The sequence below is a fragment of the Vanellus vanellus genome (assembly GCF_965231255.1).
Source record: "Vanellus vanellus genome assembly, chromosome: 6".
Taxonomy (NCBI): domain Eukaryota; kingdom Metazoa; phylum Chordata; class Aves; order Charadriiformes; family Charadriidae; genus Vanellus; species Vanellus vanellus.
Genome location: NC_138911.1, coordinates 56,769,975 through 56,796,474, shown reverse-complemented (window position 1 = coordinate 56,796,474; position 26,500 = coordinate 56,769,975). Strand labels below are relative to the sequence as shown.

Below are 26,500 nucleotides of genomic sequence, written 5' to 3'. Positions count from 1 at the left end.
ATGCATGTTTATTTCCTGCATAGAGAATAATGTGTACCTTGGAATAAAACCCAAGCTTTGAGAATATACTGAGAGTATGGGTATGTGTAATAGTGCTATTGGCAGATTAATTCAAAGCCAAATGTTCAAGCTCATCTGTTTCAAAGACTTACAGAGCATGAACTTTGACAAAACAAACTACTTTTTAAAAAATTGTCTGCTTATAGCATGATTTTGAATTTATGGTGTAGATAAAAGAGAGGTAGAAAGGTTTATCTCCTCAATATCATTTTCTGTGCAGTATTTATAAAGTATCGGAAAAAAAATCTATAGTTTTTTTGTGAAAATGCCAGCTTTTCCCCTAAGAATTATACAGAATCTCTTCTTCGCGCTGAAGTGCTGCAAACTAAGTAACTGAAATCTAGTTCGGAAGAGCTCTTCTTCCCATTAGCCTCACTACACCATTTTTATTACCAAGTTCTGGTTTTAAGAAGCCATTGCAGAAATACTCCTATACAGGGCTCAACAATATCTAGCAGATACAATCTACCCAACAAACTACATTTACCAGCCAAATAATATCAAGTCTGCTCCTAAAAAAAGCTCTGCTCTTGCTCTAGTTAGATGATCCCTCTTATGCATGCCTACTGAGAGGGACAGAAGAGGTACGGAAGGCCATATGGCCCTTCGCCTCTTTGGTGATGACCACAGGGATGAGCATCATTGTCACTCTGGCTGGCAGCAGCCCAAGGCAGCTTCTTTTCCTGCCACCATCCACCCTCTGCAGCGTGAGGATGGATGGTGCTTTCATGATGAGTACTCCTCAAAAAGGGTAGGAAGGCGAGCTGACCAGCAGAGACAGCTTAACAGAAACCACATTGGTAAGATAAATATCCATCTTTCCCTGGTGTAAGACAAGCCTGCAGCGCTACAGTTTTCATGATTGTCACAAGACAAGGGAGAGAGATGGAACCATCTTGGGTCCTGCAGCTGCAGTCATCAACAGCGTGATCCAGAGCGCAGTGCATTTCCCACTGAGCCGAGAGCCTCGGGCCCAGCAGTGCCAGGAAAAGCCAGGTCAGAGGCAACAGGGTGGGATCTGGTAAAACGGGCTCCATCCCTGACCCCCGCTCCCGCGGCATTGCGAGAGCTGACGTATCTGGGTGAGAAGGACCTGCCTGTTGACATTTCGGGGCACACAAGGCTGGAGCTCCAACATTATTCACATAGCAGTGACTGTTTAAGGGTGGGATTTGAGCCATCAAAGTCAGATTGCTGCATGGTGACCTTTAATTTACCCATAGAAAGTTAAATAAATTACATTAAATTAAATTCAGCCAAGGCAGATGCTAGCTTATTTATTAAAAAGCTCAGCTTTCTCTTTCTTTCAACTGGTTTTAGAGACGGGCAGCTCTGGGGAGCAGACCTTCACTCTAACTCAATGGGACAAGAGCAGTTCCATAGATGGCCAGAGTGACTCTCCTGCAGCAATACCAGCAGCCACAAGACGTGGCTGTCCCTAGGGATGCCCAGCAAAGGCAACGGAGCACAGCATCTACACCTGTTTGCTCTCAACGCTTCTTACCCAGGTCTCCTCCCTCCTTCCACATAAACTGCACCAGACTCGCAGAGGAAGACGATTCTTTGCTGCCAACGTTGCCTTCTGTTGTCATACCTTTTATGAAATCTATCAATTGATTAATACAAAGAAGGATTTCCTTCATTTCAGAGAAACCGATACTGCCCTGCAAATATGTAATTTGTCATTAATTTTTGATAGGCTTGGGTAAGGAAGCTTGTATACAATAACAGGGGCACGTTTACAATACGGGCTGGAAAGGTTTTCTTTCTTTCAGTTGTAGCACTGTGAGACAACTAAAGCTGCTGTACTCAAATAATCAACAGACATGCTTCTCGTTTTTACCTGTCCTCCTATCAGTCCTTCAATCTGCTCCCTTTCAACACCATGCCTAAAAGCAGAGCCACATAAATAAGAGATGTGTTGCTTTCAGCCACACATGCTTTATACACAGTCTTATTTTGTCTCTTTTCTTTTGTTCTCTGGAAACATTACTCCCGTTAAGTTCATCCTCAAACTATGATCCACCAAAATAAAAAAAATATTCAAGTATAAACCCAAACTTTATTGCTGGGTTATGGGTCAATGTAAACTGACCAGAGTCAGTGCCAACCTAAAATTCGCTTTACAAAAGTAAGGATTGTTCGATTACGTTTGCTGACCACAGACAGCTTCTTTCACTATTCATACAGTTTGAAGACTGAAGATTTGCTGGGAACAAGACGCAGCCCACGTCCTTTGGAAGTAAATAGAACTAATAGCCATCATCATCGTCCATATCACAGCCATAATCTGAAACACACAAAGACAAAGGTATATAAAAATGTAAATATTCCGGGTAGATGGAAGATACAACAAAAGTTGTTTCAGGTTGTTTTCCTGCTGTGTAACTGGATGGTAAGTTTTGCCCTAAGCAAGCACTTAAAAGAATCATGTATTTTCTTAGGGCTCTATCAAAAGTTCTTGTATGCACTTTCCTCAATGAAATACAATTATTTGTAAGCATGTATGTGTAAATATCTCTTCTCACTTGTCACTGGTGCCTCATTTAGGAACACTTGGCACACGGATATGTGAAATACTTGGTTTAATTTAGAGGTTAAGGTGATCAAGCCTGATTGTCACATGTAATTTGAAACATGGAGGCTGATAAGCAGCAGCAGCCCACATCTACAAGTAGGCACGGTTCTCAGTAGACATAGCCACCAAGAAAAAAGCTGTCTTGTTTATATTATTCATGAATTTATAAGCTGAAACTGCAAGGGTTCAGAGATAGCTCAGGGTTCCCATCAACATCAAAGGAGTCGTGCAACAAATCCTGACCAACACATCTGACTCGCATCTCCCATATCTACTTGCTCCTAGAGGAACAACTTAAAATTTTGCTCAGTTTTTTTCACCCTGTTTTGTTTCTTAAGCAATGCCGAGCGCAAAGACTGTGTGATGCGTGTGTCAGAAGGTGTGTCTGTGTGCTTCTAATGCACCAATTTCTCTTCTGTGTTCTTCTGAATGCAGTGAAACTGATCTTTTCTGTTGTGTAGTCAAACCTAAGGATAGCTCTTACATCTGAGCATTCAGTAAAGTTAACCTTTATATTCTAAATCCAATACAGTGCAACGTTCCATCCAAAGAGTCAAGCAAATGCTCAGAAGCAGAATTAAGTGTAATCTGTAATAATTTGTGTAGAATGGGTGAAGTTTGCCATCTGTAATTCCTGCAGTTACTCTGGGCAGGCAGGTCTAAAACCCATGAAGAAAGCAGTTAGAAAGGAGTTATTTGTCCTGCTAAGCAGCTCTGCACACCTGTGTTTGAATTCTGGGAATACTTCTTTCGTTTTATGGGGTTTTTTTTGAACGCTGATTTTTCAGCTGTTGTCCAGACGAGACAGGGAGTAGCAGAATGTTCTCAGAATGGTTTAAAAATAGTAACATTTACAAAGCAAAAAAAGCTCGGTGACCTTTATTCTATTTTTTTTGGGGGGGGGGGAGGGGCTATAAATAAACATAGACCCACCCTCCCCGACATGGGTGCCTGTTCTTGGGAACATTATTCTAATAATAAGTGCAGGCAACAAACTGTTTTTCCTACGGTTCAGCAATTTTTTTCCAGTGGAGACATCAATTTAAAAGCAACCGACACTTTGGTGAAATGTATACATATTGTCCTGGAAAGCTAAATTAATAGTACCGGAAAGATTTTTACAGTAAATAACATTTCAGTAGGAAACTTACTCCCATCTTGCTTTTTCACAACCCATAATTAGCAGCTCTCATTTTAAAAATACTTTTGTATATTTTCAAAGCTTAACTTCTAAGGGGAAGTTTTTAATAAAGGATAAATGTGGATGTGTCCAGCTAGGAAAAACTGCAGCAGAGAGGACGCTGCCTTTTCCTGCCAGCAAAGAAACCTAATTAAATGAGCGGCTTTGCTGGGTAACCCAAAGAAATTAGCACACATCTGTGTACCACACAGCACACCGTACGCTATCAATGCACTTGATACGCTATCAATGCACTTGACAGTACATCGGTACTTGGTGAAGAACTCTTTCCTCCTAGCCCTTTCCCCAGAAATAGCGTGTGACAATTCGTTTCGTTTACAGCTGGACAGCCACGTCTCCAGGGCTAATGGGCAATCTGGATGTTGCTGCAGCCCCAGCTGAAGGGGCAGGCAGGAGCAGGGTGCCTCGGCTCGGGAGGCAACAAGCCCCAGGCACTGCTGACGAAGGGGTTGCTGACCCCGTAATTCCTCAGATCCACATTAATAAACTTAATCCTGAGGAAGGCGTACCATCAGTTTGTTCCTGAGAAGCCCTCTTAGCCTAAAGCTCAAGATGCAAAGTTTTCTCAGGAGGAGTCTCTAAGAAGGTCAGGTTTTGGACAAGGGTGACTCCAGGCTTTCCCACAGGAATCGGCAATGCCAGAAAGGCAGCAGGAGCTCTGCACGGCATGAGCTGCAGGAGGACAGGGACAAGCAGGGGAACCCTGTCTGTCCTCAACCCTGCAACAACGAACCCCACAGCACCAGTAGACAGCATCCCAGCATACCATTTCCTCCCATTAACTGCAAGGCGCTCATGCAGTGATCATCATCATCTTCTATTTCTTCTTCTTCCACCTCTTCATCGGGGTTGTAAGCTACTGGGCCACTCTCCACTAGCACAGCTGCTGGTTTTTCTACGTCAGAGGATTCTGCTTGTGTATTTGGAAAGGTCACCTGCAAAAAAGAAGAGGGGACAGTAGAGCAGCTCTTCCTTTTGTTCAATATTTGTACAAAACGTCAGCAGCTTCCACATAGGGAAGCCCACATCCAGCGCTAGAGGCTTAGCTCTTCCAGGGGACTTGAAAGTTGCTCAGTGAAACGTTGCCCAAATGAAAGTCAGGCACAAACATCCACAGTTTTCACATAATCCATCTCCAGGTAAGTGAAACAGCAGAACAAGGATCCTCTTGCGAGCACAAGGTAAGGAGAAATCTGGGAGTGAAGGCTCCTCAGCAGAGCTCTGTGGGAAAACTTACAACCTTTTCCTCACTGTGCTTGACTCACATCAGGCCTATTACACAATAACAACGTTATTGACACTTTAATGATAGCAAAAATGTACCCTTCAGATCAGTAAAAACCCAACATGTATTAGTTTTGACAGCTCTGGTTGGATTTATTTGGAGGCACAATGAGCTGTAGAACAAATAGCACTCTTTAGACAGCACTTAATGTGATGGCAGAACACTTGGTTGATAATACACGCCAGCACCTGTAACATTACCCACAAAATTCATCAGAACAATGATCCCCAAACACTAACTTGGGAATTGATCACTGACGGGACCTGTTCCATACGTGCACCTCCCCAGCTGCTCCAAGGTTAGGCAGGACACAGCAGGGAGGGAGAGACAGGACAACACCGCTAGGAGACAGAGGTGAATTTGGAGGCAATGCTGTCTTTGGTTTACTAATGACCGATCTGGGAATGGGGCGGGAACTCTGCACAGCCTGGGCTCAGCCTAGGTTTCCATCTTCCTCTGTCATCCAGGGAAGAAACATCACAGGAGCTTTATCTCCACCAGTTTTGTAACAGGGCACTTTTCCCCTCTGTTCTGTACTTGGACTATTTGGGGGTTGTACACTAGAGCCTGTGGCCCAAAAAAGACATCCCGTTAGCGGCAACTTGAAGAACATCAAAGATTAACCATTAACGCTTTGTCACGTAAGCATTCCTGTCTCAAAATTGTTTAACAGTACCTGTCACTAGTTAGCAGTTATCAGCACAGAGAGTCATCTCCCCTACTAGAAGATGGATGGTCCAAAGGAGACCGGGAAACCCCAGTTCCTCTGGTCCCTACGACAAGAAAAGTCCTATTAAAACCTAAAGGTTTTAAATTACAGTACACAACTATGTACTGCTGCATCTTCTCCAATTCTGTTGGCAATAAGTTCCGATTCAGCATTGTAATTTATTTTTATTTATTTATTTATAAATTTATTTACTTGGGATGCAGTAACTTCAGAATCCCTGTAACTCCAGGCGCTTTAGAGATACACCATAAGAGAAAGTCCCTGTACCAGAAAGTTGACAGTCTAATTATTCAAACATCAAAGCTGTTCCTTAACTCGTTATACACCATGGCAGTCAACCTAAAGAATCTGCCTGAGTTTTTCAAAGTCACCTAAGGGTTTGCTCCAATAGCTCATTAATAGGGCAAAAGACACCCATTAATTTTAATAGAAAATCAAGTCTTTAGGTATTTGTATCACTCAAAGACAGGTTTTCATGATTTTTTAATGCTCAAATTAATCATATTATTTAGAGGAACTTCCCTCCAGTTTATTTGATATTTCCTACCACTGCTTTTGCCTCTAGAGTGATCAAATTGAGCCCATCTAGGGTTTTGGTATAAGCAGAAATAGACCCAACCGTTTGAGACGAATCAGCATCACAACATATATCAATTTATATGCTTAAAAGTATCCATCTGCTCTGAAAAAATGGGTGAATATAAAGGCGCTACAATTGAGTCATTATTTTTTAAAATTGCACCATGCTAATTAAAATGTGACCTTCTTCTAATTATCAAGTCCACTTCCAGACTGCTATACTTCTAAAAATGTGCAGAGTTTTCTAATGAGCATAGCATAAGAAGTGAAAATGTTTTTCCCCAGGCAGGATATCAAACTGTTTCTGAAAATCAATGGGTTTCAGTCATTTTAAAAATAAGGCAGTCAAACAACACCTTTAAATAGAACTTCCTGAATTCACTTCCAGTCATCCTGGACTTCAGTTTGGCATCTATGTTTATGTACGGATGGGCATCTGTCAAAGCACGTTGAACCACTCAAGGTAACTGCCTCACTTTCAAAGGGGTGTCAGTGTCACACGTCCATGAGAAAAAGGAGAAGGACAAATACTTGGAACAGATTTTTTAGATATGCGGTACAGTTATTTTATCATACACAAAATGTGTGTGTCTACTCTGTACAGTGTGAAAATAATAGTGAAAGAAAGCAGTTATCGCTGCGACTCTGATAATAATCACGATCCCTTCAGCAGAAAATACAGGTGCACAAAGCCACCCGAGGAGGATTTCTGGTGGTGGCACTAACTTTTCTATGGTACCGTTATATTTTCAAATGAAACAAACAAAGAGTAACACGCTATATAGGGTAAGCTGTCACTTTGTGTTCCCTCACCGGTTTCCGGCAGAAGCCCAGCCCTTCCCCTGGGTCAGCCCTGGCTGCGCACAAGCAGCGTTTTGCATCGTCCCCCTTCTCCGTGGGGATGGTCCAAGTGCTGAGAAACAGCATGAGCTCTGTCCTCTCCTACTCCTCCTACCCACTTGCGTGATACGTATCTTTTTAGATGCTTGCAGGGAGTTTTCTCTTTTTTTGCTGTCTAACCAGGCATTACGAGGCTGCGCTGATATTACTGATGGATAAGTAAGGGCGAATCTTGGTTAGCGAACAGGCAATCTCAGTTTTGCAGTGTTTGCAGTAACCAGCTCCTGGGCTGATCAGAGAGACAAGACTCTCGTCTCTTTTGCCTGTATCTACCACATAACCAGAGCCGGGCTGAGAAAGGCTTGTGGGAATTTCCAAACTCAAACTGTTTCACTAAGAGAAGTGCTGGACTTTACATACCTCTTCAATGGCAGCCTTTTTAGCAAGCTGTGTTGAAATCAAGGGTCTTAATCTGCAAAGAAGGAAAGAAGAAATGGTTAACATCAGAAAAGTTACACCACGCACCAGAGTTTGGCACAGAGTATTCACTCTCCAAACAGCGAAAGCACTTTGCTAGCGTTATGTTGTGCAACTACTTTTTTAAAGATATAAGATAAAGAGCGGAGAGCCACAGACACCACAATAATTAATACGCACATTGCCTTGTAAGTGTCATTTCAGGATAATAAGACGAGATGCCTGTCAACAAGCACAGCAGTAAAACCGCATCTCAATCTGCAGCCCCAGCTCAGCCCGAAGGTCTTCGAAATAGGTGGTTTTGTCACATATTACAAAAGTCAAAAGACTCAACTGATTTTTTTGGAAGAATGCAGACAAGGCAAAAATGAGCCACACTCTGAATTACCCAGCACCGCTCTGCAACTGCTTCCCTGGATTTGACGATATACTGAGGATAGCAGTAAGATTATACATGCAGGATATCATAATCATCACAGGCGAAATTCTAACCTCCAGCTACAGAAATCATCATCAAAACCAAAGGGACCCTGCACACCTTCAATGAGAAATGACAGAACTTGAACACAAACATTTTTAAAAATTCTGCATCAGATACGAAAGACCTCCGTATTTGAGGAGAAAAGACGGATTAGTATTACCTTACAGCTAGGTGTTAAATACTGTTCTTTCTGCAAAAACATTTCATAGCCTCTTGTCTCCTTATTGCCATGAAGGCTGTTCTCAATCCATCATTTAGTGTTGCTTTCTGGTGTCTACTCCTCATCTAGATGTATCCAGTCACGAAGAAGATGACTTGCTTTCTACTGCAACACTGCTCAGACAGCTCCTCAAGTATGTCTTTTAACTAAGTCTAGGCAAACAACTTAATGAATACCAATTTATGTCTCCAGAGATACAGTCTTTTATGATAAGCAGTACCTTTCTTCTCATTTTTCTATTAGTCATTCCTCCCTGTTAACACACAGATACTGGTTGTTTTCCTACTTACTTATTTATTTCAAATAATCAGCAGGAGGAAACAAAACCCCAGAGAATGAGCAGGAGAGACTCAGATCATTATCTCTGATGGAGAAGACAATATTAAAATACAAGATATTGGCGAAGCTCCAAAAAGGTTCAGAAACAGGTCATCTCTGAAACGCTTTGCAAGACCCAAGAGGCATTTCGGCAACCAGCGTAGTCCGAGGTGCCTCTTTACAGTAGATCTAAACAAAAAGAAGCCACGAGAATGCTTCGGGAGCTGTACCACTGAAGGATCCAGAACACATTGTTCTGCTACTTCTTGTCATATTTCCTAATTATCAACAATTTCAAGAAAGAGATACTCTTGACCCACATAAACTATTTATTACTTAAAAATTCTGGTGGACTTTTGGGCTTAGAGAGACTGTATCTGAAGGCATAGACACACTCCTCCCTATGTGCCCGGCCTTCTCTTTCCTTTATCTAACCTGAATTGCACAGTTTTCACAGAATCATAGAACAGTTTGAGCTGGAAGGGACCTTTAAAGGCCATCTAGTCCAACCCCCCTGCAATAAGCAGGGACGTCTTCAACTAGATCAAGTTGCTCAGAGCCCCATCCAACCTGACCTTGAATGTTTCCAGGGATGGGGCATCTACCATCTCTCTGGGCAACCTGTGCCAGTGTTTCACCATCCTCATTATAAAAAACTTCTTCCTTTTTTCCTAAGATTTGAGACTACCTATCTACTGTCAATCACTGTTTTCCAAAAGTCAACCTGTTTAGATGCTTACAAACAAACAGATGCAGCAAAGTCAAAAGGTTATGTAGCTGAAGGATGCTAATTACCAAACAGGTTGTATTTCATTGACACAACTGAAAAAAAAAACCAACACGGGTAAGAAATGAAGGACTTTTATTTTAAACCAGTAGTAGTGATTATTGCAATTAACATTGTACCAAAGATAGCACCTATTTCCTCTCGCTACCAAAAGACATCAGACCTCCCTGGAGCACCCTGAAATCTTTCCTCCCCCCAATTAAAATCAGGCTGTTGAGTAAGACTCACAAGGTAATCAGAAACTGCTGACATTTCTTTTAGAGCAAATTATACATGTGCTCACACAGTGAAGAAAACAATCACAGCTATAGGAAGGCAAAGAGTAAACATTCCAGTTTCATTTTAATTAAAATGGTCCCCTAACGAAAATAAAAAGATTCAGGCTTATGAAAAGCCTATTTGCAAACTTTAGTGCTAAATCCAAGAGCCTTTCTATACCCTTTTTCCGCAGTGAGTGATTCTCACATCCAAACTGAAATTAAAGCTGTACTTCTGTTCCGTGATAATTGCTCACAAAGCATACAGCTTCACTTCATTACTAGAAATATAGTGCTGCCCTTCAATTTGGGCAATACAGTTTCTCTCTCAGCGTAACACCTAATGCATCCAAGAGCAGCGGGTCGGATTCTGCTCCTGCTCTGGCTGTTGGGTACCTGCCGCAGTGCAGATCCGGAGGGATCGCTCACCGTGTGGGCTGAACAACCCAGCTCGCTGCGCCTCGGTACTATATGCGCTACCTACAAACACTAGCGATGACAACTGAAAAAAAAGGCAAAACCATCGCAAAGAGAGACAAAACTTATTTCCCCCCGAAATAATGTCTTTGATCCAAATTATATAAAAGTTATAAATATATAAAAAGAGAAGTTAATTTCTCTCCCTCGGCTCTCCTTATGCCTATGGAGAACCCTACTATTACTGTACAAAACCATTTAGGAAGGGTTTCTAGTGGGGTTTTGTTTTGTTTCTTAAATGCCCCAATGCCCTGACCTCCTTAAACCGGAGCAGCTGCTGCCACACCAGCCATATGGAGCAATAATTTACTGGCTGCCATGGCTACAGATACGGGCTCCTTCTGCTGTCTGGCTGCACCACAGAGGGTGGAAAAAAAAAGTGTCTTCATGGAAGAGCATGATTGCTTTCAAGGCTGGGAGAGGTTTGAGTATTAATGATCCAAAAAAGCAGCTTGAAAAAACAAGTAACTAAAGTATCTTATCCGATTTTTAACGTGCGTTACTCAACCTCATCTGCAAAAAGCTATCAAGAAGCACACGTGCACATGCACACTATACATGAAAAATCCTGTCCAACGAAGCCCCGTTTGAATTCAGGGTTGCCAAGTTCCACAAGTAACAATAATATCCTGCATTAAGATAGAAGCCCATATATGCTAAAGCACCAACAGCCTCTATTGAAAAGGTAGTGTTGCAACTGGTCTTCCCAAGTGTTTCAGTAGTTGTTCACCATTTATGATGTTTCCTAGTTTGGCTGACTTTCGTTATGAATTTTGCAAATTAATACAGTACTTTGTGGGAGGGAGTAACAAAACAAGCAACTTTCCGAATAGCCATGGGATCCGCAAAAGGAGAAAAAGACTTCACACAGCCCCAAGTGTTATATCCACGTTTCAAACGACTTCAAAAATTATGCAGATCTACGAATTCTCATGTCAGCCAACACACGTAACACTGCAAGCAGATAATCTTGACATACTTGCGACAAAAACTAACGGCACGGTACGTAGCATCAGAGGCTGCTCCCTGCCGAACCTGCTCTGCTCTCTGTTGAGATGTGCATGATAACATCCAGTTTTGTCCTCCAACTGAACAATTTAAAGGAAGATTCAATATAATAGCTCCTGACAGGGCTGGAGATCACACAGACTGAACTTTCAAAGTGAGCAAGTTCTCTGAAAAACAAGCTGGCTGTGACAAACAACTGTTTTTATTTTGCTTATTATTTAATAACAAAAGATTACACAGCACACAACATAAAATAGAAAGAGCACTGTGAGACAATAAAACCAACCTCACTTGCATCAGGCTGTTCGCCCACCAAAAAGGTTTACGATACCATAACAATCTCCTCAGTGTAATCCTGCAAGTAATTTGGAAACTCACCCTAAGCTCTGTTTCTTACTGAATTTTAATTTAATCCATCCAAGTAGGGAACATCTTACTCCTGCTTACTGCCCATACTAATTTTATACGTGGACGATCCAAGAATACGCGATGGAAAGCAGAGATACAACAGAGCCCGCAGCCACAAGCCTGCAGTGTAATTATGCAGGTCATCTAAGACAAATGCCCATAAAACCTATATAACCATACCACAGGCCTTTCATACGTATGCCACTTCAGTGACAGAAAAAGCTACTGAGAAACAATTTGGTGAGAGACCGGTCATCTTCTCCACGCTGGCTGAGATCCTCCTTCCACCTGAGGCCAGATGGTTTTGCCTCAGGAGGTCAGTTTACCAGACATCTGCGTGAGAAGGAAATTAATATAAATGTTTATCCCGGCTAAAAGTGCCCTTTAATTAGGTACTGTCAATGTTATCCTTACCGGAAAGCTGGGAATTACCTCTCTGTGAGGATTTAATGCTCTTGTTGGAAACACAACATCAGGAGATACCAACCCACTGTTCTGCCATTAGGTCAGGACAAAGGGGTGACCCTCCCAGACTTGGATTGCTCTTTTCCAGAGGGCGAAACAGAGACTGCAATCATGACCGTGACCCCGGAGCACTCTGGGGGCTGTGCATCCAGCTGCAGGTCCCACTGTCTTCTACATCTCTTTCTGGCTGAGAGCCAGGTGCTCACAAGAGCCGTTCCTTCTCATAGAGAGGAAACTGAGGCACGTGGCCAAGGCCGTGGCTGGTTGTGACACCGATGAATGGCTGTCTGATGCCTTGAGGACGGGGCTGAGGTGTAAGGGTGCACCGTGGCACCCCAGAAGAAGTCCAGATACAACCACAGATAACATCACACTCTGCAAAAAGACAAAGCACCTCTGATGCTCACACCTTGAAACCGCCGTGTGCCTGAATGTGAGGCAGGCAGCTATTTTTGGCTTTCTGAAAGCCAGGCTGACCAGCCCTTCACCCAGCCCTGCTCACCATCAGTGTGAAAGCTCCAGGGAGTTCCCCTGAATCACCCTCCCCAGTGACAGGGCTGCAGAGGCCCCAACCAACGACCAAGAGACACCAACTGAAGGGCGCGTACACATTGCAATGAGCTCAGCTCGTGCACGGCGAGGTCCCTTGGACCTGGCTAACCCCGGTGCTGCAGGCAGCACAAATGTGACTGATGGAGAAGCAGGCAGGGTCTGAACCCTGCTAGATACTACCAGACACCTGGGCAGAAAGACTAGGATGAGTTGAGCAGCACCTGAACCAGATACTTCAAGCTCTGCTCCAACACGCCTGCGTGAACTCCAACTCCACCAACACAGCCAATGTTTTCCTCCTGTTTCTGAACTAGCGATGCTACAGAAAGAGCCATTTCATGCAGAAAAAAAGCAAAGCTGAAGTGACAACAAAAACTAGAGTGAAATGAGAAATTGTTCCCACTTCTGATTCCCACTCAGTCCTCTTTCATGCTGGATCAGAGGAGCTTCACTTTCATCAGCGCAGCATCAGACAACGCAGCGCTGAGAACATCTTCAGCGCTAATGAGATTGGCCTCTTCTAGCAAATGCCCAGGCATAAGTATGCAGGGACCAAAACTCACAGGAGTAAAATGGCAAAAAGTAAGAATCTCTGTAATTCACTAAAGGATATATTTATCAGCGAGGGCCTAAGCATCTACGTCAGTCACCAATACGCTTTTGAAAAGTAGGAACTTTGCTAATGTACTGTGAACTGAACACCTCTTCAGGCTTTTCACGGAGGGGCAGAGGCCATGATATTGGTCTTCAATAACCCAGCTCAGAGCGGGCAATATTTTTCTGCACAGCTGCAGCACTCGTTCCTCAATTAGATGCTGTAAAATAGCAACTTGCTGTTCTTTCCACTGACTACACCAAAAGATTTTCAACAGCAAAAATGAAAAGAATGAAATCTAAGACCCCCTTATTGGGACCAAATGAAATTATGCTACTGCAGCAGATCCAAAACAATCTTTGCAGATATCTGCTTCTAAAGGAAATTGCTGCAGACCATGGGAAATTACAGTTGCTCCAGGACAAGAAAGGCCGACTGATCTAATATTTCTGGTCGACACACCTTCTTCCTGGGTTTGTCAATAAAGATACTGATGAGCTCATCTCTCCACAGATCAGGAAAATATTAGTTGAAAATATGCTATTCCTTTCACCATGGAAATTTTTCCAGATGAAATGATGGCAGCAAGGCAAATCTGCACCTTGCTGGGAAAAGCTACTTAAAATAAGAAAGCTATCAAGCATTTTAATGAAGGTAAATGAGTAATCATGACGGTCTCAGCTAAGCAAGTCTAATGACAGTGTCGCTTCTAAAACATGGGCGTGAGACAACTCATGTGGTGACAATCCAAATATGTCTAACTATTTTGTAGCGCGGTCTTTCAAATGGTAACAGTGCAGAATGCATCTGTTATGGCAGAACGCACCATTAATAGCAGGTAAGGCAAATATAAATAATTTTTAAATCACGCTTGGACTATAGTAATGAAAACTAAATTTTAAAAGTTAAATGAACGCATTACCATCTCAACAGAAGGATTATGCTATTGAAAAGTTCTCAGCAGTAGCACTGCCGTCTGTTTCTGGTGCAAATATATTTTTCCAGACTCAAATAAGGAGGATTACAGATATTTGCTTTAGGACAGGTGTTTTGATCAATCTCAACCTCAAAAACAGCTAATGAGGCAAAAGATGACAAGAAAAGCATCTTAGTAACCTGCAGTCTCTGAGAACAATCCACGGAGATCTTCCCTGTTGACATTACAAGGACAAAAATCATGGTAGGCAAAATACTAACTCACCTCTTTCCCCACCTCTGATAGCATATGCCACTGTGCAAATTAAGTTTCTCGCATCCAATTATGCAGCCAAAACTAATATTTCAAAATTCAGGTAACTATAGATTCATACAAGTAATCCATCAAGGAATAAAGATAGATTACATTTTTTTTTTTCCTTGTGTCTGGTCTATTATACATTAAAGAGCAATTTCACTGCCAGCCATCTGGAAATCAATGTATTCCAAGCTTTATTTTATGATTACCAACATTCCCCTTCGTAACTCATTTCTAATTATAAGCAATAAATCATTCCTTCTTGCTTGTAATTTATAACAGCCAATTAAGGCAAACCTCTTATTTAAATAGCAAATCTAGCTTTAAAACATCACATATTTTGAGGTATGCACAGAACATCTAATCAAGCAGCCGAATGGCAGAACGATGATTTAACATGGCTTTTGCAGCCACCGAGGAGACAAATCTGGAAGAACCCGCTCTCCCCTGTGCCCCGGGTACATCAGGACTTTCCCAAACCAAAAGCACAGGTCTCGTCTGTCTGATTTAATGCAGAAGAGATTGACATGTGGCCATACGTGAGCCAGGACACACCTCAGGGAAGTCTGGTGTCAAGGCTTCCCTTTACCACATCAGGAAATTAATAAAGAGGCTGTAACAGGAGAAGAAGTTGTACTTTGGTCTAGTAAGAAGTTCTGGACGTTTTCTAATTTCATTTTAGGAATTAACGGTGAAATAACACAGCTCTAAATTTAATACTTTAAAAAAACAACTCAAGCAGCTTTTCCCATGCATGGATTTGCGTTCAAGAAACGGACTGGCCTCCTCCTCCCAAGCCGAAGGACACCACCATGCGTCGGAGAGGCGCTCACCCTTCCGGCTACTCTCTGTCGTACGAGGTTTTGCAGGTGTTAGCCTATAGCATGGCGCTTGGCACGAGCACGATACTCGCTCAGATCACTCCTCCCCATCCCTCACGGCCAGGAGAGGATGAGGCAGAACAAAGCAGTGAAACAGTCTGCAAAGGAAAGGTGTCACCAAATAAATCCAGATTATTCCTTGGGGAGAAGCGTTTAATGATGGTTTCTAACGGCAACTCTTACTAACAGAAGAATAGCAAAGAAATGTAGTGGAGGATGTCAGACGAGACCAAACAGGGTGGGCCCAAAAGCACTGGCAAGGACACAGAGGAGCTTTTACTTATATTTGTTCTTCAGTGTAGGTCTGAGTAACAGGCATGTGAGTACAAACACAAGAGAGACGCTTCTTATAAATAGCTCTGCTGGGATTTGTCCGTTAGAAAAAAAAAACCCTCACTCCTGTCAGAAAAGTATTTGATACAATTTTGGATACAGAATTTATTACATGAGAAACTGATCTCAGGAACGTGGAAGTGGTTCCCACTGAGATTTTATTCGGTCATCACACAGCTCAACTCTGTTCCAGCTCCACATTGTGTCATCTGGTAAGCGTTTACAGTAAGAATCAAGGGAACTGGATTTGGAAAAAATCCATCAAAACTGACCTAAATCTGATGTGACCTGAATAATTAAACTAATAGCAAATTCAAAAATGGCTAGACAGAAGCGCGGAGAGGGAATTCATCAGCTGCAGGAGTTATCTCGTGCGTTTCCTTTCCTCAGCCATACATGAGGGTTATGCACCCCACTTTATTCTTCCCAAAGAGTGGTGGTGATGGAGGCTTCGTGAGCCAAAGGTGTCAAAAGCCAAGTGCACGAGCGCTGCAGGCTCCACTCTGTTCCCACTCCTTTTCAGATACCATTAGTTCCTGAGAGAGCAGCACTTGGAAGGGGGGAATGGAAGACAAGCAAGTAAATAAGAAAATCCAAAGAGAACACCTTGGAAGGGCAGTGGTGACCATGACAGTACCATTTGGTCTTGCCTTCGCCATACAGTTATCCAAAGTCATCCCAGAGAGCGGCCTTGGCCGGCACGGTGCTTGGCATGTGATGCTGCAACAACTACTTGCGTGTGGGTAACGCCACATTAGAGCCACAGCAGTGCCAGCCCACCTCACAACCGTGTGTCACATTCACAACCTGTCTTGTCACTGAGGTTTGTCCGTACTGCTGCTTCAGGGTCTAAGCGGGTTATGCTGCCAGCATCGCTTTATGCCTAAGAATCCGTACAGGTGCAGCACCACCTAAGCAAACACATAGCAAGTCTCCACAGATGGATCATCATTTATGTAGACTTTGTAATGACGCATTCAACAAAAAGTATCACCACTTTCAAGACTCCTTATCTTCTTTTTATGAGAGATCTAAGTATTATTTATTAATCTTCTCAAAACACAAAACTCAAAGACACCTTAACATCTGGTTTACTCTCTTAGCAGTGAGAACAAAACTCTCAGGAGACGACTCAAAAATCGCCGCCTTGATGTTGGTGAAACTTGGGCAATATTTCTGGCAAAAACTTTGGATGAGGACGCAACAAAAAAGCCTGTACAAAACTGTAAAGGGAGGGAGAAACAGACACCAAAGCCTATAAATTTCGTGTTGAAAATAAGGCTTCATTCCTATTATGCCGGTGGATGTATATCTTCCCCATATAAAGTTTTAAAAGCTTTATATAAACTACACTTCTAAGCAAGCTTGTAATTAGCTAGGGGCAGGCTTGGCTCTAATTATAACTTGTAGAGACACACATTATGGAAATACTTAGCTAATAACCATAGCAATGCTGTGTTGATGGCTGAAGTCAGGCTGGCATGTGATTGCTGTGTAACCACCGGAGTGCCTTCTGTCTTGTGTAAACTGGACTCCCTAATGAAGCCTGTAGGACCAGTCCGTGAGGTCTTCCTCCCAGCTCTGGCCATACAGGGTAGGACAGGCTTCCCTGCCACTTACGCTGTGGTGCCCTGCGTGCCTGCATCTGGCTTCCCTGCTCCTTACAAGTACACTGTGGGGTATCTGTTCTCACCTCATCAGGAGGTGCTGACACCAAAGTGACTAGGGAACCTGACGGAGAGCGCCGAAATTGCACCATTTCAGCAACAGGCCAGATCAGACTGCATTCAGTGCGTGAGTCGGTCAGATGTCAGCATCCACTGTGAACACGTATACATTAATCTGTAGAGCCTTTTTCAAAGTTAAAATAAAGTTGATCCCATATCCCATCACAAGGAGCCAACAGGATGCTCTGCTAGAAGAATATCGCTCCAAGTCAAAGTTCCTGTAAATCTGCAAGTTCACACAGGTCTCTCACAACTTTGGATCCAACCTCTTCTGACACCAGACAAGTCCAGAAAGTAAACTGTACCCTTTTGCTCCAACCTTGGAAGCTGTTTGCATGGCAATCTCTACTTGGGTATACGCGTGCATGGTTAATGAAGTGCAAAAAATGGTACAAATCACTGGGAAAACAGCCATTTAACTGTCAAATACGACACAAGTTTAAAGGTGCATTGCTACACACTATGGGCACTTGCTCACATATACGGTTATGTACCAACGAATCACTGAACCAGGTCACAGAAGCCCTTCGTGTTATAAAACGCCTATCTCCTTCGCAATGCATTTGGTACGGATAAATGAGTGTAAAAATGCAGCCACATTTTCTTATGGAAAGAAAATTCCAAATGGAAGTATTAGGAAGGAAAACAAAATTAATTGCTGTTTCAAAATCTGTGCACAATATGTGTAACTCCTTTCAAGAAAGGAGGACACTACTTCTGATGAGCAGACAGCACCATCTTCTCTCATGTCTTGTGTAAGCTCCACATTGCACATCTGTAATTAAATTAGGTTAGCTGTTGCAGAGGATCCTACACGTAAAGCAGACTTATTTAATAGTGGTTTGCTTTAACACAGCTTAATACTAGTTTTAACAGACACCAATTAACCAATAGAAACCTCATTTAAACGGCAGGGGAGATGCCCATCGCAGCCTCTCGTGCTGGTTTAACTGGATCGATTGGAAAACCTCTCCAAGTGAAGCCGTGTTGTCCACACCCGGCCACATGGGGCTGGTGAGTGGGGCAGTTCTGCTTGGGCCACCAGTCCCTAATTCGGCTCAGTCAAAACAAGCCAGGTCAGCCTAAGGAGACCTTTGCTAACTATTACCCTTTGAAATTGCTGGAGTTTTCGAAATCGGTTAAAAGGCACTAGCAAAAGCAGGTCAGCCGGCAGATCTGAGGGACGGTGGGAAGCGGCTGAGTTTAGCTAGGAAGACGTTTCCCTGACCTTGGCTTACAGCCCACCCAGATGGCTCCCGACACCTCCTCCCCACCAAGCCTGGATGGGTGGAAGGCTGACCCCAATCTTAAACATTCAGATGTCCAAAACACCTGTAACTGGGAATTAGTCACTCCTCGTCAAAGCAAAACACACCAAAAGCCACATGACAAGATCTGTTTAAAAATCCTTACTCCACCTTATTTTTTTTACCCATCCCTTCCAAGAAATTGTGGCCCCCGTCCTTAGTTCTTCGGCCATCAAAAATCCAGCTTCTGAGAAAGGTCAGGGTAAAAGCCAGGCAAGCGATTCCTATTGCTGAACAACGTCCTTTCCTCCACTTCACTGTTGCTACAGAAGATGCATTAAAAAGAAAATTACTGCAGCTATAAGGCTCCATCCCAAAATTGCTCATGCACATCCTCAACTTTGTATACAGGGAAAGATCGAAAAGCTCTAACAGTGGCGGTTGCCTTTCAGCGCTGTGCTGCTCCCTTGGGCACGCACAGATAGGGATGAAATCAGGCCATCTGAGAAGGAGTCACATAGACGCTGTGCAAGCTACATTCCTATGACAATTATTAAGATATGGACTGTGAACAGTTAAAGGAGTTTCAACTGACCGCGAAATGTGCAAATACTACAATAGATACTTATACCCTGTCTTATTTATATAAAATTCCTCCTTCCCATCCTATCGTTCATCTTTTGTCACCGTACTCTGTCAAGTTTTTCAGACAATTTTTGACATATAACAGATTTCAGTATAACTCTAGCGAGAATACGTAAAACATGAAACAAACACTATCCATCTCAAGTAAATCCCTACTTCTTTCTTTGTACCCAGGACAGCTTGCACTCGAACCCTGTCATGAAATAACAATCGTATTGAAGAGAATCAGTAAATTCCCACTGTAGTTTAAATCCTTCTAAATACTAACCTGTGTTTGAAGATCAATAAAACATGTACATTCGGGTTAATCTTCTGCTTTTTTAATTAATTTTGAACTTTAACTCCGGGCATTAAAAATTCACAGAAAGTTAACCAATATTCCTCCAAGACCTGAGCTACTTAAAGTTAAGTGCTAAGAAGTATTGTGAGACTTGGTATGTACCGACCCTTTTCTAGGCTTTTGTGCGGCACCAAAGCGAAGGGGCTCCCCGCCGTACACAAAGAGAAGGCTGTTTGGCCTGAAGTCACAACTTCAAAGACCAGCAGCACAAAATTTGCCAACTCACTTGGCCATTCAAGCCAACGTCAACCGAAACAAAAGCACACCGCGGAAAGTCGTTACCGAATGCCTGGCTGGGAAAATAATGCAAATTTGTATCGATGATCAACTTAGTTTTAACTAAGTCTTATGAGCAACTTTGCTTTTGCTCTCTTTCATCACCACGCTCATTTCTGCTCTCTAACTTCGAAAAGGCATTTCTGGAGCATCAGTTAAAAAAAACACTCTAAATTAGAAAACCAGCGACACCCTCCCCCCCCCCCCTTTTTAAGAAACATTAGTCTTGAATGCATTAAGTTTAGATTCCTACATTCTGTACTTGGTCAAAATATGCAGCAAATGCCTAAGAAGAGCTTGGCCCCAGTGAGACAACAGTCTGCACAGACTCACTTGTAATACACGTCTGCCTTTCAGCTGTTTAATCTCCATACGCTGTATTTCCTTTATCAGCACTAGAGCATCATTCCAGTTTGCCATAGGTTTTTTGTGTCTACAAAGTATCGTGGGAACATCAATACTTGGCAACCTAACACTTGGGGTTTTAGCATGACACCACAGATCTCCATGTGACTTTGCTCAGCTGGTTAGCAAAACATTACAGCAAATAAATAGATGCATAAAGTATTTTTTTTACGTGCAATGTAAGTACCATATTGCAATGTAAACACTTTTCGCTGTGATATTTTTAAGGAAAAAGCTTTTCAGAGTAAACTGTTTTAAAGGAACTGAATCAAATTTAAACACATGTGTGATAGACTCACATTTGGAAATTAGTTTGGTAGCAATTTATGACCCTTTGACACGAACTTTCATAGTTATTCTTAGAGCAAGAATGTATTAGTACAGAAGTGTAATGCTTTGCCTGGCCTCAATGGGGAAATTACGGCTGAAGCTCTCTAAGGTTCTTGTTACCTCAAGGCTTCTGAGTATCAGTATCTTATGTGAAAATCTTAAAAGATGAACAAGAAAGCAGCACAAACCTCTGATTTCTTCATAAACAAAATACGTGCTTCTACCATGAACCCACTTTACACAAAGGTGCTAAAACCAATTATTGATAATGGCAAAAGTTGATCCATCCAATATTGAACTTATTTATTGCCTCTGCATCTTCCCACTGAATTATGATGTCCCTGCCAGTAGTCCGAACATTAAAATTCCCCATCCATCTCACAGGAGAAAAGGGAAAAAATACACTTCAGAAACGGCATACGTGTGATGCGGTATTTTTACCAAATGGCAGCATCACGCAGAGAGCCCTGGAACAGATTTCTCTCATCTCTCGACAGAAGAAATACGGAGAAGTCACCGAGCGAGCGTTGTCCCAGCAGTCGCACCCTGGGCTCCTGGCGGCACAACAAGCGTGTTTGGCAAAACCACATTGGAACAGCCCTCCCTCAGCTGCCATACACCGATCCCTGCCATACCTCCATGGCTCCCATTAACAGCTGACACTATTTAACGGACATTAGCTCAGACACAAAATTACGCCTACGGAGTGTTACAGGTCCCAGGAAGCCCGGGAGGTTGGTGCCACTAAACACTCTCCTGTAGGCATCACCTAAACAATTTGTCCAGAATGATGCAGGAGATGCCAGGCTGATGCTGACCCACCGAACATGGCTCCCCCAGCTTTAGCACCAGCGTGACGGACCCAACCAAAGCCGATTGCTCCCAAACACTGATACTCACCTCGGCCACTAAGCAAGTCCAGGTGTGTACTCTCTCGCACAACCAGCATTTTTGCAGACCAACTTTTGCTTTTCCTTTCCTGCACACCCTTTGACAACACGGTTTAGATAAGATGATGCGCAAGCCTCTCACGTTTTTCAGAGGATAACAAAATCCTAAGTTGAGTAGGTGTCTTTAGGAGCACGAGCTAAAAAGTTAGACTTCTACATGTCAAACTGCAACACAAAGTTCAGTTCTGACACAAATAGCGTGCAAGCCTCACATTTATTAAAAACAGATGAAACAAGTCCCGATTCTTTTTGAATAGCAGAACTACTGAAGAGACCTGGTGGAGTTTAGCACAGCGGGAGTTTTAGTTGTCTATCACCACACGTTTAAACACTTGAGGACTTTGCAATAAATGCTGAATTCAATTCACCATCAAAAGACAAAATCCGTGTTCTATCTGCCAAAACCTTTAGCAGCCTAAACAGAAAATGTCACAATTGATTTCCAGCAACAGTATAGAAATAAAACCCAACATTTTAAAGTCTTTAGGGTATATATAGATAGATAGACAGATAAACAGTGTGACAGACAGATAGACTTATTTCTGTAGGTAATTTTTTAGTCCTCCTAAGCAAAAATCAGGCTTCAAATGGATTGATACAGCTAAACAGATTAAGAAAAAACCCCAACTATTGCGTAACTTTATTTTTAAATTCTCTGGTTGTCAGAACCATCGGTCTAGATGTATAAAGTGAACACATTTTTTTTTCTAAAGCACTACTGTTTTATTTGCACTAAGGTTAAAGAACTTTCTCTCTCCTTGACTGGTGTCAGACACAATAAAACAAAAACATTTGAAAGGAGAAAAAAAAAACAAACCATCCTGAGCTGCAAAACAGCAAAAATGCTGTTTTGGAGGCTCTTTTACTCCCTCTCCATTTCTCTGACAAAGTCATCAATTACCTTTGGGCTCACTTCACACCCACAGAACCACTGTTAGGGGACAGAGCCCCCCAAAATCCCCAGCCCCCCTCGCACCTCGGCTGGCTCCAGCTCTCGCTGGCCAAGAGATGCGGAGATGCATTTTTTGTATTATGTATATGCATTTTTTTTATGTATATGCATTTTTTATATTATGTATATGCATTTTGAGGCAGGGCTGGTGTATTCGCAGATTCCCTCTTCTCTTTAAATTTAGCAGGATTTTTAATACTCCTGATTTGAACAGTGCAGTGAAATACAGAGAGAGAGAAACGCAAGCCAACGTCCCTAAAATCTCAAGGTTGACTGCAAGCATTTACCAAACATACGATACTGGCAAGCAGCGGTGGCTGCTGAGCTGATAAGCTGTCTGCTGTGCTTACAGACAGGCTCCCACATTTAAACGGACTGAGAAATAAACAACTTTATAATACTGCTATAAGGGAATTAATGCTAATATTAGGAAAAGGAGTTTGAATAATCAAGCTCTGCAAAATGCAGTCCCACTAAGCAGCAAGCTGGAGTTGGACCACTTTCAAAATTACCAAGTAACCTGTTTTCATATAACCTTTTCGACACGAACAACTGCCTTGCATCCGGGATCACAGTAAATCAGATTTTAGTTTCCCTTCCTACTTGCTGTACTAAAAAAAAAAAAGGGCAAAGTAACCGTTCCTACTTAAAATGGTAAAACGTCTATGAGAAGGGCAACTGGAGTGGGGAAATAACTTGCTGAAGATTTGTTTCTTTAAGACTAAACCCACTTTAACGGGGTTAACAGAAGCAACGGTGGAGAGAGGTGAAGACAGCTCTCCTTCGCACCGGGGCGGCTGCTGCAGTTCACAGGCATTTCCCCGCCATCACGGGCAGGAGCTCTGGGCTGCCCCCCACCCCAAGGAGCCTGCCACAGCGAAACTCCTGCCAGAGAAACAAACAAGCCCCGGTGATTTACTAACTTCTTTTAAGATGTTTTCAAACCCTACCGCACTTCTACTTGTGGTATTAGTTGAAAAAAAGTCTGTGGGTGCTGACCCCCACACAAGGAGATGACAGTGGGCCAGCCCAGCATCCTCCTCTCCTACCCATTACTGACTGGGATGTGCAGCACCCTCTGGTTTGACATGGTTTAAGTTCACCTCCAGCTTCACAGGACCCACAGGAGTGCATGAATGCTTCACCATCACCACTTACCTCTCTCTTCAAGTCTATGAGTGCCTTAAGACACAAATTCAGACTTAATCTAACCAGATACGCAAAAAAAAAAAGAGACAAGGATCTTTTTATGCCACTTCAGTATTTGGCCTTCAACCTGTATTTTGACTGTGCTGTCTTCAAACATGGCACTGAACCTTACTGCCACCGAGACTTTCCTTCTGCCGTCCCACTGAAATTAGCCTTTTCCTCGGTTGCAGTCTAGTTCTGCCATGCCATATGCTGCTGTTTCCCCCATCTACGCTCTAAACGCTCGCAGGCTCACGTATGCGTAGGCTCCCATCATCACACCACGGAAAGCGTTCCAGCATTTCCTCCAGATCATCACCATTTTGTTTCTTGCTGGAATCACCCTGATGACTCCAATTCTCTCACCCGCAGAAGGGAATGGTTCTCCAAGACAGACCTAATGCCTCCCTAATCTGTCACGTGCTGCTTCTCCAACGCGTGGCCCAAATAGGTCCTTTTGTAGAGCCTCATATCTAATTTGCAGTCCACTATCTCTCTATCTCTTTCAGCCTTCTGGCTTTTACAGCTTCTGCTCCCGTGTATGTCTGCATTTCAGATTATATTTCTTTGGATGCATTAGCCTGGATTTTTTCCAAGATGCTCTTTTTTATTTCCTGCTCTCAGTTATATTTTTTTTTCTTAGTGGCACTGCTTTGCACGGCCGTTTTCAGTCGTCTTTGCTGTATGACTCATTTTATTGTCTCCTGCAGATGTCATTAGCACAGTTCTCCATCTCGTTATGAAGTAGGACTGGATTTCACACATTGTTCGAGCTTTCCACAAAATAATTTCTTGCAAGTTAGCACTGTCCTCACTGTTTGCTTGGGCAGACATGGTACTCCTGAAAAGGAAAGATCTCGAGGTCCAAGTTTCCTGAAGTGCTACGAGGAAAATGCTAATGGCGTATGGAGAAGCAGGGTATGTTAACACCATTAGCTCCTGGAAGATTTTGGTTTTTCCCATGACCTGCTTTGTTAGGTATTTGAAGGTAGCTCCAGCCAGGAACAGATGGCGTTCAAGCAGACAACTGGCAAGGGATCTAGAAGAGTGCACTGAGATGGTGTTGTGTGTAAGTCTGGCCAGTTACCCAAAAAACGGTATGAATACAACAGGAGCTGCCAAAAGGCATTGTTTCTGTAAGAAAACATAGTAAGTAGGACAAATAAACCTGTAGGTGAGGAAATTTAAGAAACTTTCAGATGGCGCCTTGTCTATTAGCAGCTCCATTTTTGAAGCGTTTGTATTAAATAGTCTAAGGGTGGTTGGAAGTGCGTAACGCTTTGCCACGTGCCTGTGTAAGAGAATATGATAATGATCTTTCACAGATGTGATGGCATAATTAAAACAGTGGACAAGAGAAGCACTTTTTGAGAAACACTTGAAAACAAACAAAATGCCTTCAAGTGGCTGAATAAATTTCTTCCAAATTTTTACTCCCATATTATCCTACTTAAGACCAAAGAAAGGATAACATAGGAGACCTTCAAATGAGTTACACTATACATTATGTATGTTTCAGATAATCCCTGCTAACTGTCCAAAAACATTTCATTTTCAGAAATTGCATACTCCTCCAGCATAAACATTACTAATGTGAAAAATAAAACCAGAAGGGATTCATCTCCTTTCTAATGCTAAATATTGCACAAGCAAGCACCATCTATGTAATCTTAACACTGCCTCAACACAATTTCCAAAATCGAATACAAAATTGAGAATAAATTGTTAGGAGATTACTCTTCAAGAGAACCATTGCTAGTCATTTCCTAATAAGACCTGTCGCTTTGACCTTCATGCATATTTTTTAACACCTTCACTTGCTGCAGTGTTTGTGTGAGCCTAAGTGCAATGAGGAGCCCATTTAGGAAGAAGTCCCTTGTGCATTACGCCTCAACAAGCCACAAGCTTGAAATATCCACGGAACCATTTAAAATATTTACGGCCACCAAGGTCAAGCCCTGGAGATCCTGGACAGAAATCTATCATGCTCTGAGAAATGGAAATATTTCTTTCAAATATCCGCCCCCCCCGCCTGCAAAAAAGTAGGTTTAACAAAGACTTAAAAGCATTGTTTTAAGCAAACCCTGCAGATACAGGGAAACTCATATAGAACATATTTTCTCTGCCCATAACTCACCTCTCTGCAACATGCAGATAACATTAATCTTTACAATGGCCCCTATAAAATCTAAAGGTAAGGGGTCCTAACCACAAGATTTCATGCCTTTATTTTGAATTACTGTATTTGTGGGGAGTAGAGGATGCTGCAGGTGGGAAGCCAGAGACAGCATTACAATTCCAAGTGCCAAACACTGCAGCAGAAAAGCCCCATAAAAGCTGTTTACCAAAGATAGCCCTGATACACTATTACTCATCAGGGGACGGTAGGGCCAGAGCAGCTGCTGCACTTCAGATCGTGATGTAATTCATAGTCCTGTTGCAGAAGCTCCACTAATGTCCTGAGTTTCATCACCCATTCTACGCCAGCTACATATTTCTCTCATATCAGGGCATATATCTACCATTTAACGGACATATAGGCAACTCCACATTTTGGAACGTCACGATTAATTTAGAATTCATTTTTTGCCCCTTAAGCATCCCTCCTTGGTACATGATCTTTAAATGATTTTGATTAGGGTCTCTTAAGCGTGGTCAAATGATTTTGATTACA

At 42.6% G+C, this 26,500-nt stretch overlaps 1 protein-coding gene across 1 annotated transcript in view; it reads right to left on the bottom strand.

The window, feature by feature from the left end:
• Positions 1–2,102: 2,102 nt before the first annotated feature.
• Positions 2,103–26,500, bottom strand: part of BRF1 (BRF1 general transcription factor IIIB subunit) — a 176,239-nt gene continuing 151,841 nt past the window's right edge. The window contains exons 16-18 of the mRNA XM_082485686.1: positions 7,694–7,745; positions 4,606–4,774; positions 2,103–2,350 (exon numbers count right to left, since the gene is read on the bottom strand). Of these exons, the coding sequence (XP_082341812.1) occupies positions 2,313–2,350; positions 4,606–4,774; positions 7,694–7,745 (259 nt within the window). The 3' untranslated portion in view covers positions 2,103–2,312. The remainder of the gene's footprint in view (positions 2,351–4,605; positions 4,775–7,693; positions 7,746–26,500) is intronic.